General features: G+C 37.6%; 1 protein-coding gene across 1 annotated transcript; it reads left to right on the forward strand.

Annotated features, from left to right (window-relative positions):
• The first annotated feature begins 400 nt into the window (after positions 1-400).
• Positions 401-7,493, forward strand: LOC103951951 (DEAD-box ATP-dependent RNA helicase 3, chloroplastic). Its single transcript, XM_048575254.1, has 18 exons — positions 401-688; positions 778-809; positions 920-1,018; positions 1,132-1,208; positions 1,310-1,355; positions 1,500-1,560; positions 1,683-1,736; positions 1,872-1,952; positions 2,164-2,203; positions 2,333-2,445; positions 2,554-2,664; positions 3,079-3,195; positions 3,611-3,698; positions 4,218-4,475; positions 5,083-5,149; positions 5,334-5,440; positions 5,615-6,045; positions 6,551-7,493. Exons 1-18 carry the CDS (start codon positions 494-496, stop codon positions 7,184-7,186), a joined length of 2,613 nt encoding a protein of 870 aa, XP_048431211.1. The 5' UTR covers positions 401-493; the 3' UTR covers positions 7,187-7,493.
• Positions 7,494-9,578: the final 2,085 nt, after the last annotated feature.

The following is a 9,578-nucleotide window of genomic DNA, read 5'->3' on the forward strand; positions in this document are numbered from 1 at the left end:
AACCTAATTTTGGTTTATATTGCAATTACACTGTCAACGTGAATGAATATGTAATATAACTTAAAGACATGACAATCATGCTGAAAAGTTATTCCAATTATTTCGAGTTAATATGAGATAAAAATTATATTAAAATGTATTTGAAATTTTGATTCTAATTGCTAAATCACGTGAGAAGAAAGAGGGAGAAATGCAAGTTGCAAGTTGGATAACGAAGTTTGATTGAGGGAGCAACAAAACATGTTACCAAACCTCGGCCTCGATCTCATGTGGGCCACTACAGAACCAAATATTGGGCCCCGGGCCCATAGCACACACGAAGAAAAGCCCTTGGGTTTTTCATATCCGGCCCGGTTATGATTTGCGCCAAACCGGTTAGTCCGTGTTTGATTTCCGCTCCACCGAAAGCCATAGCCGAACACTGTGAAGAAAGCTCAGAGATTTTCACCAAGCTCAGCTGAACTTCCCGCCTTCCGCAACCAAATCAACCACCATGTGCGGCGACGCAACGAACTGGGACGAAGAAGCATACAGAGAATCCATATTGAAGGAGCGAGAGATCCAAACCCGAACAGTTTTCCGAACCGTTTGGGCTCCGTCGCTTAACCCTAACCCGGACACCGTCGTCGTCGCCTCCAGCGACGGATCGGTTTCCTCCTACTCCATCCCCTCCCTTATCTCCAAGCTCGTAGGTTCCTTATTCTTCAACCTCTTATGATTTTGTTTTTAAATTTTAATTAATTTTCGTAATTTTTTAATTTTTAATTTTGGTTGCAGCCACTGGGTTTCAGCAATGTGAAATCGCCAAAGTAATTATTTCCAGGCCTTTACATTGTTTGTGATTCTACGACGTTGTATTGACTGTTGATAGCAGCTGATTTTTGGTTGGTTTACTTGTGAATTTGAGTAGTGTTTGTAGGTCGCTAATGGCGGAACCTACTTGCTTCCTTCAAGCTCATGAAGGACCTGCTTATGATGTTAAGTTTTACGGAAATGGCGAAGATTCTGTTTTGTTGAGGTTCGATTATATGTTCATGCTAGATTTATTGACTAGAAAGAACTATTTTTTTAGTAATTTTTTAGTTTCACCATGTTTACACCATTTGGTTTTCTCGGATTTTTTACATGTAGTTGCGGTGATGATGGACGGATTCAAGGATGGAGGTGGAAGGATTGGGAAGAATCAGATGTGCCTATTCATTTGCAAGGTGATTTCGGTTTTTGACAGCTTAAAATACTGTTGTTTTGGCGAGTGGAAATTGAATGTGATTCTAACTCTTTGGATTTACATTTCTTGCTGTTTATGTAGGAAAGCATGTGAAGCCCATAATTGACCTTGTGAATCCCCAACATAAGTAAGTCACCAAAAAGAAAAACCGCCGGAGGGCAATTTTTTTCCTTTCCCCTGAATGTCTTAATATTGATTTGAACATCGGTTATGATAAGTCCCCAGCATTACTTCCTTTGACATTTCTTGTAAATTACTGTTGTCCTTTTAGAGGTCCATGGGGGGCTTTATCTCCAATCCCAGAAAACAATGCTCTAGCTGTTTATAACGAGGTATGCAGGTTTTTCTAGTCCTATGCATCTTTATATTTTATTTTCTATTTTGATTATTTAATGAGCTTAGAAAGTAGTATGTTTTCAAACGAATGTGTTTAACATCTCTTTGACAACGATAGGGGGGATGCATTTTTTCTGCTGCTGGTGATTCTTGCGTCTATTGCTGGGATGTGGTATGTATTTTTTCAAGGTGAATCTTTCAATCATGTTATGAAGTGTCTGTTGAGAAACATTTTTACATATTACATTGTTCTCGATATAATTTTCTAGCCGCACTGATAGCATGATTTGTATCTGAAATTTTTCAGGAAAGAGGTCAAGTCAAAATGACTTTTAAGGGGCATTCAGACTACTTGCATTCTGTAGTTGCTCGGAACTCTACCAATCAGGTTAGGTCATATTCTTCTTTATCTTCAGGTTAATCATTCCTGGCACTTCTCTTTGTTCTGAGTTATGTTAAATGTTATGGAAACAACCACCCCTTTTAGTTCATTTAGAGTGACGAGTATCAGAATTACAATTACATTAGTAGCACTGTGCACTGAGGTACTAGACAAATGTTATGTTAAATGTGATCTTTTGATCTTTTCCGATATTCAGATCATAACTGGTTCAGAGGATGGGACAGCACGGATATGGGGTAAAAACCTAGCATTTTTCAATTTTGAAGGATTGTGGCAGAAAGTTGTTAAGAATTTACAGTTAGTATGTTTTTGTATAAAATCACATGGACTTGTTCTTAGAAGCATGTGTTTATGGTTTCACCCAGATTGCAAAAGTGGAAAGTGCGTTCAAGTATATGAGCCAGCCAAGGGTATTAAGTTGAAAGGATTTTTTTCGTGTGTCAGTTGCATTGCTCTTGATGCAAGTGAAAGCTGGTTGGTAAGCAATTATGTGATGAGAATGTAGTTGCTTTAGTGTTCTAAACTAATTCTCTGTTGAAGTTGCTTGCTGCTATAACGTACTAATTTTTTTTTTTTTCTTCCGTAGGCTTGCGGTAGTGGTCAGAGTTTATCAGTTTGGAACCTTCCTGCTTCTGAATGCATTTCAAGGGTTTCAACATGTGCATCCGTACAGGATGTAGTATTTGATGAAAACCAAGTGAGCTTCCACCACAGCCCTCTATTAGTTAATTTTCTAATAGTGCGATATCCCGTATTTAAGTTCCAAGAGAAAGGGTGTGAGCAGTAACTCTGGTTGTTTTCATTTCATAAGGATATTAAACCAAATTTCTTAACAGGATAAGTTGAATTGGTAAGATATCAGCGAATGAGCAATGATTTCTCTTTAGACTATTAGATGATAATACAGTTATACTGTCACTAAATCTTCAATGCCAACGGATGAGGCGGGAATTAAATTGTTTAAATACTTATAGATACGAGGAGCAATAAGTATAAGATAACACTATGCCCAGTTTGCCTGTTATAACTTCTAAAGAAATGCCTAGTTTGTAGTTAGGAGGTACAAAGGAAAACCAATATCCCAAAGCTCACTGTTACCTCTCCTTTCCAGGTATTAGCAGTTGGAGCAGAACCTCTGCTTTCCCGTTTTGACATTAATGGGGCGATTCTTTCACAAATGCAATGTGCTCCTCAGTCTGCTTTTTCCGTCTCATTACATCCATCTGGGGTATGTTTACTTGCTGTCTCTTTCGCTTTGATATCTGTTAATAATATTTAAGCGTTTTGTCTTAAATGTTGGTCTTACCAGCATTATCCTTGGATTGAAGATTATGTATCTCAAAGTAGGTTGAGTGACACAAGTAATCAAAACCATCTGGCTTTTCGAATCCTTTTGTATAGATTTTGTCCTCGACTCATTCCTATAAATAATAGGTGTGGCTAGCGTAAACCTTAAACATTCTTTTTTAGCTGCCACGGTCACTACAGTAAGGCTGCGAACGATAGACGTTCTCCTCCGACTCTCGCAAAGCGGGGAGCCTTGTTGGCTGGTCACCCGTGGTCACTGCAATGAAACTTTTAACTTCATTACTTAGCAAAACTCTTTTTCAGTTCTCACGTCATTGAACCGTTGTTTTGTTCAGGTTACCGCAGTAGGAGGTTACGGTGGTCTTGTGGATGTTATTTCGCAGTTCGGAAGCCACTTGTGCACATTCGGCTGCCGATGCGTTTAGGAAGAGTTCACTCGTCTTCTGCTGTTTAAAAGGGGCACTTGAAAGAAGAGTGAAAGAATTTTAAAACTGTAAAACTTGTAAAATTACTAATTGGCCCACTTTTTTGCCCCTGGCGGGAAAAAAGTTTTCGGACAGTAAAAGTCGTAGCATGTAATTCTTTTCCATTATGAGATTAAGACCGCAATTTTTTTGAACTCTAAAGTCGAGAGGAACGAGATTCCGTTTAAGATGGCCAATTATTAGAGAAATATTTGTCGGTTCCTCTTTGCAGACAAGTCAAAATAACGTGCACAAATGAATGTTAATTTTAATTATATATTGTCGTGTTTATGTTAAACTGTGACTTAACAGTTAAGAAAAATAGTGTCGGATACGAGTTTTATATTATTTTTGTACGATTTCAAAACAATTTCGACTGGGCCTAATTTTTTTTTCTTTTGCGGCCCATAAACACGTGCAAATATGTTTGAGCGTGTAAGAGGCCGTTTTATTCTCCGATTCCAGTCCTGCTAATCAGTACCCGCCACGTACCCGGATCGAATCTGGAGGGACGCTAAGACCATACGCAAACCCTCACTCGCCGAGTTTTCACTCATCAGACGCCCAACTCCTCTTTCTCTCTCGCTCTCGCTTTCTCCCTCTTGCATTCCTCAACTCCGCGGCTTAGATCCGAGGAGTTTGGGAAACCCTAATTCCCAGAAAACCAGGACAAAGATCTCTTGCGACGCTCTCTCTCTCTCTCTTCGCCTTCAACTCTCTCACTCATCACTCGCAGGTTTTCCTTTCACACCTTTTCGCTTTTATCTTTTGCACTCGTGCTGTTGTTCGATCCGGTTCTCTTTGTTTTTTTATTCGCAATTTTTGTTGCCGAATTTGTAGATTCTGAATCGGTTTCTGTTCGTTGATGTTGATTTCTTAATTTTGCTAAAAATTGAGTAGCATAATTTTCTGCTTTTTTTAATTGTTTTAAGATTTTAAGATTTGAGAATTTGTTTTAGATAAATCTTGTCGTTCGTGCTGTTCATATATTTTGGTGTGAATCTTTGCGTTTTGTTATGCCTGTGAATCTTTGAAATTCTCGAATTATTGCTGGTAATACTGTTTAGGCCATGTTTTCTTTGATATTCTCGTGGCGACGAAAAGAGTTTTGATGTAAAATTTTGTTCTGAGTTCGTAAACCCTTCTAGAGTGGGGAGCGATGAACATTTTTGTATGTTTTTCGAGAGGCAACCATGGAATTTTGAAATCTGAGACAATTTTTTTAATTCAAAATAGCGTGACGATGGGATTATTTGGAGAATTAAGTGTCTTTGAATGGCTGTCTGCACAGGTTGAGAAGATTCATGGCGTTGTTTAAATATGTTTTTGTTGTAATTTTGTAGTCATGGCAGCAGCACCTGAAGGATCGCAATTTGACACTCGTCAGTATGATACCAAAATGAGCGAAATGTAAGAATTCTCTCGTTTTATACTTTTTAACTGTCTGTTTAGGTCTTTACGAATACTGTTTTTGAATGTCGTGGTTATGTGTTTATTTTGCCCATTTTTTCTTTATTATGTGGTTAAATGTAATTTGTCAGATCAAATTGGGATCTAAGTGTTTCTCTCGTGTTTGGTGAATTGTTTGCTGCAGACTTGCAACTGATGGGCAGGAATTCTTTACATCGTATGATGAAGTTTATGATAGTTTTGATGCTATGGGTCTTCAAGAGAATCTTCTGAGGGGAATCTATGCTTATGGTATACACAACTAGCCTTTACCTTTTTCCCTCTTTTTATTTGGTTATGTGTATTATGATATCAGGAAAAGTTGTAGAACTGGTGTACTTTAATGTCTTCATGAAGTTTTCAATTAGTCTTCTGTATTTTCTCTGGACTGGTGGATGATTGAATGAACGGCAATTCTTTCTGCAGGTTTTGAAAAGCCCTCAGCTATTCAGCAAAGAGGAATTGTTCCCTTCTGCAAGGGTCTTGATGTGATTCAACAGGCTCAGTCTGGAACTGGAAAGACAGCAACTTTCTGTTCTGGTATTCTTCAACAGCTTGATTATAGTTTGACGGAATGCCAAGCCTTGGTTCTTGCACCCACTCGAGAGCTTGCTCAACAGATTGAGAAGGTTATGAGGGCTCTTGGAGACTATCTAGGTGTGAGGGTGCATGCTTGTGTTGGTGGAACTAGTGTCCGTGAGGACCAACGCATTCTGTCAAATGGAGTTCATGTTGTTGTTGGAACTCCAGGTCGTGTTTTTGATATGCTTAGAAGGCAGTCACTTCGTCCTAATAGCATCAAGATGTTTGTTTTGGATGAGGCTGATGAAATGCTTTCCCGTGGTTTCAAGGATCAGGTCTGTTTTCAACTTAATTATGTCCATTTGTTTTATGAGTTCCATGATTTTTGTGGATGCATTATGTTCTGAATAATGATGTTTTACGTAAATATTGGACTCCTCATGTGCAATGATGAAACAATAAATAGTATATCTTGTGACTAAGTATTACTCTGCCCGGTTGTTGGGTGGGAAAAATCTTGTAACTGTAGCCTAATATTCCTTTCGACTTCTCATGTTTCTGCTTACCGGGCTTTTTAGAAATATCCATTTAAATTTCGGAATGTGAAATATGCTGAGTAGTTGAGCTGTCTTCATGTTCTGTGTAGATACTTTCACATTGTATGCATGATTGTAATGCAGCGAGTAACAGTAGTTTGCTCCACCAGTATGTTGCTTTGTTATTTGACCTGGGCTACCTTGAGATATGGCGTCCATTTGATTTCCTTTTGGTTTCCTGAAATCAACCCAATTTTGTAATTAAAATTTTATATATCTAATACGAATTTTGTTTGGGATCCAGATCTACGACATATTCCAGCTTCTTCCATCAAAGATTCAGGTTGGTGTGTTCTCAGCCACAATGCCTCCTGAGGCCCTCGAGATCACAAGGAAGTTCATGAACAAACCCGTAAGGATTCTTGTGAAGCGTGATGAACTCACCCTGGAAGGTATAAAGCAATTCTATGTCAATGTCGACAAGGAGGAATGGAAGCTTGAGACTCTTTGCGATCTGTATGAGACCTTGGCTATTACCCAGAGTGTCATTTTTGTTAATACTCGACGCAAGGTTGACTGGTTGACTGACAAGATGAGGAGCCGAGACCATACAGTTTCTGCCACTCATGGAGACATGGACCAGAACACCAGAGATATCATCATGCGGGAGTTTCGTTCTGGATCATCTCGTGTCTTGATCACCACTGATCTTTTGGCTCGTGGTATTGATGTTCAGCAAGTCTCCCTAGTTATTAACTATGATCTGCCCACCCAGCCCGAGAACTACCTTCACAGAATTGGTCGTAGTGGACGTTTTGGAAGGAAGGGTGTTGCCATCAACTTCGTAACGAAGGATGATGAGAGGATGCTGTTTGACATCCAGAAGTTCTATAACGTGGTTGTGGAGGAGCTGCCTTCAAATGTTGCGGATCTTCTGTGAAGAGATTTTGTCTTCTTAATTACCCAAGGAAAAAGCCGGTATCTGCGTAGTAAGTGTTGCTTTGTATTGAAGTTTATTTTCTGTTTTTCGTCCTTTGAGCCCTCCACATCCCCCACCATTTTGTGTCTTCTCTTATATTATTTAGGATCTAGTTACTTAATTTATGGTTGTTGGATTAATATTTAAGTGGTACAAGTTAAACTTGCAATGTGAAAACCGTCGTTGCCTGAATTGGTTGTGGTGGCCACTCTGTTGTTGCATACTTTCTACCTACTAATATTATTAATGTATGTATTCTTTTGAGGTATGAATTTTTCTTGTGCTTTTAATTTGGTTTTGAATGTTCTTTGTGCCCTTGGATGAGAGCAACTCACATGGCACGATACATTGCCACAATGGCGTCCCGCGGTAATAATACAATGCCATGTTGAGAGAAACATGCACATGTTGTCGTATCATTGGCATAGGATGCCAGTGTCGGTGTACTCGTGTCATTAAAGTCTTAATACTGACTGTAGTGATGACTACCAAGTAGTACAATTTATGCGATAATGTATGGTCAAATCTGGTTGGGATGATAAATGTATGACACCAATTGGCTCTTTTCATGCGAGGAGTCGTTTCTCTTTTATTTCAAATCACGGTGTAACACGTCCAAATGGAAAGCGTTCTCTTCGTTTTTATATAGAGGAAGTAAGAAAAGTTTATGTGAAAAAGGCATTTTGCTTGAGGGAACTTTAACAAAAAACTTCTAGTACTGTTCACTTTAACGAAAAATCATAATTTTATTCTAAAAAATTAAGCATGGTACTATTCATTTTACCTTTTATTTTGTATTTATCGTTAAAACTCAAAGTTTTCAAGCCTAAGGAACTTTAACAAAAAAATTTCTGATAATGTTCACTTTAATGAAAAATCATATTTTTACACTAAAAAGTCAATCATAATACTATACACCTTACCTCTTTATCATTAAAACTCAAAATTTTTAAGTTCATTAGTTTTCCTTGATTAGGGAAGAAGGCTGTTGGTTTGTCGTTAAGTTTTACTATGATGGTGGAGTCAACACCTAATTTGTGGGGTCGGCCTTTTATATATGCTTTAGAGCATTTCCATCCTTCTTGGTGGATTTAGATCTAGGAGACTAGGATGTCAATTTTGTATAATTCAACTATTTTATATGCTTAAAAGTATTTCCTCGTGCACCTGGTGTCTCGTATAATTCAACTATTATATAATTTTGCATAGTTTAACTTTATATAATTTTGTATAATTCAACTATTATATATGCTTAAAAGTATTCTCTTATGCACCTGATGTCTCGTATATAGTTATTGCACAGATAAAAATAATTTAAAATAAATCTCTAATTATGTCATGTGACTATGATTGTAGAGTATTGGCGTGGGAAGTTAAAAATATGATTTGGTATTTAGAAGAAAAAATAATTAAAATAGCTGCTGAAAATTTTTCATTTTTTTCTTTTGATTTTTCCTGATTTTAATATTTTCTGTAGTAATAAAATTTTTACTACAGAAAATAAAATAACAGTTGGATTAAAGAATTTGAATCGAACATCTAACATTACACCATGTGTCAAGTGAAGCCTAGCCGACCGTTGTGATGGATATTAGATGCTTAGATTCTGTCGTGCCACTCTCCAGGTTGGGCTCGTGTGGTGCACATACTTGTGCAACAAGAATTTAAAGGCCCCACGGAAGCTAGCACTATGAATTTGGGCTTAGACTCATAATCGACATCAATTGTGGCAGGCCAAAATGGATGTAGACATATTTTGGGTTGAATTTGAAATCTAGCCATGTAAATTTAGAATTGGTGAAAATGTTTTTAGAACCGCCTCATTGATCCTAATACGAAACGACAACGACATGGTCGCGTTTTGATTTCACATGTACCTCACCCTTTTGTCGCTTTCTATCGTAGTCTTAGCGGTGACGTTAACTAAAGTATAGTCGTTAGGATTAACACACCAATTGCAATTAGTCTCGAAACGGAAGGCAATGCGATGAGGAATCAAGTCCCACAAAAAAAAAACATTTTTCCTGGGTTTAACTCGAGAGATTTTTCAGCGTGACAGACATACCATATGGTACATCATATGTTACTATACAAATGGTGGGATATGTGTGTTAAAAAGTTATTAACTTAAAAAATAAAATTTATCATCAATTACATAAAAACATATGATGTACTACTCGTGTTCCCATCACAATAAAAAATTTCTCGGTTTAACTCTAAGCTTCTGCTAATCTATCTTTGGCCAAGTGTAAAGCATGATTAGTGGCACAATATTTTTATATATTCATTTGCGTCATGTAATCTGCAGTACGATTCTTTTAACCAAGTTGACTCGTGAAAACAACATTTGTAA

The sequence above is a fragment of a genome, unplaced genomic scaffold, assembly GCF_019419815.1.
Source record: "Pyrus x bretschneideri cultivar Hongxiangsu unplaced genomic scaffold, Pyrus_bretschneideri_v1 Contig8, whole genome shotgun sequence".
NCBI classification, from domain to species: Eukaryota; Viridiplantae; Streptophyta; class Magnoliopsida; order Rosales; family Rosaceae; genus Pyrus; species Pyrus x bretschneideri.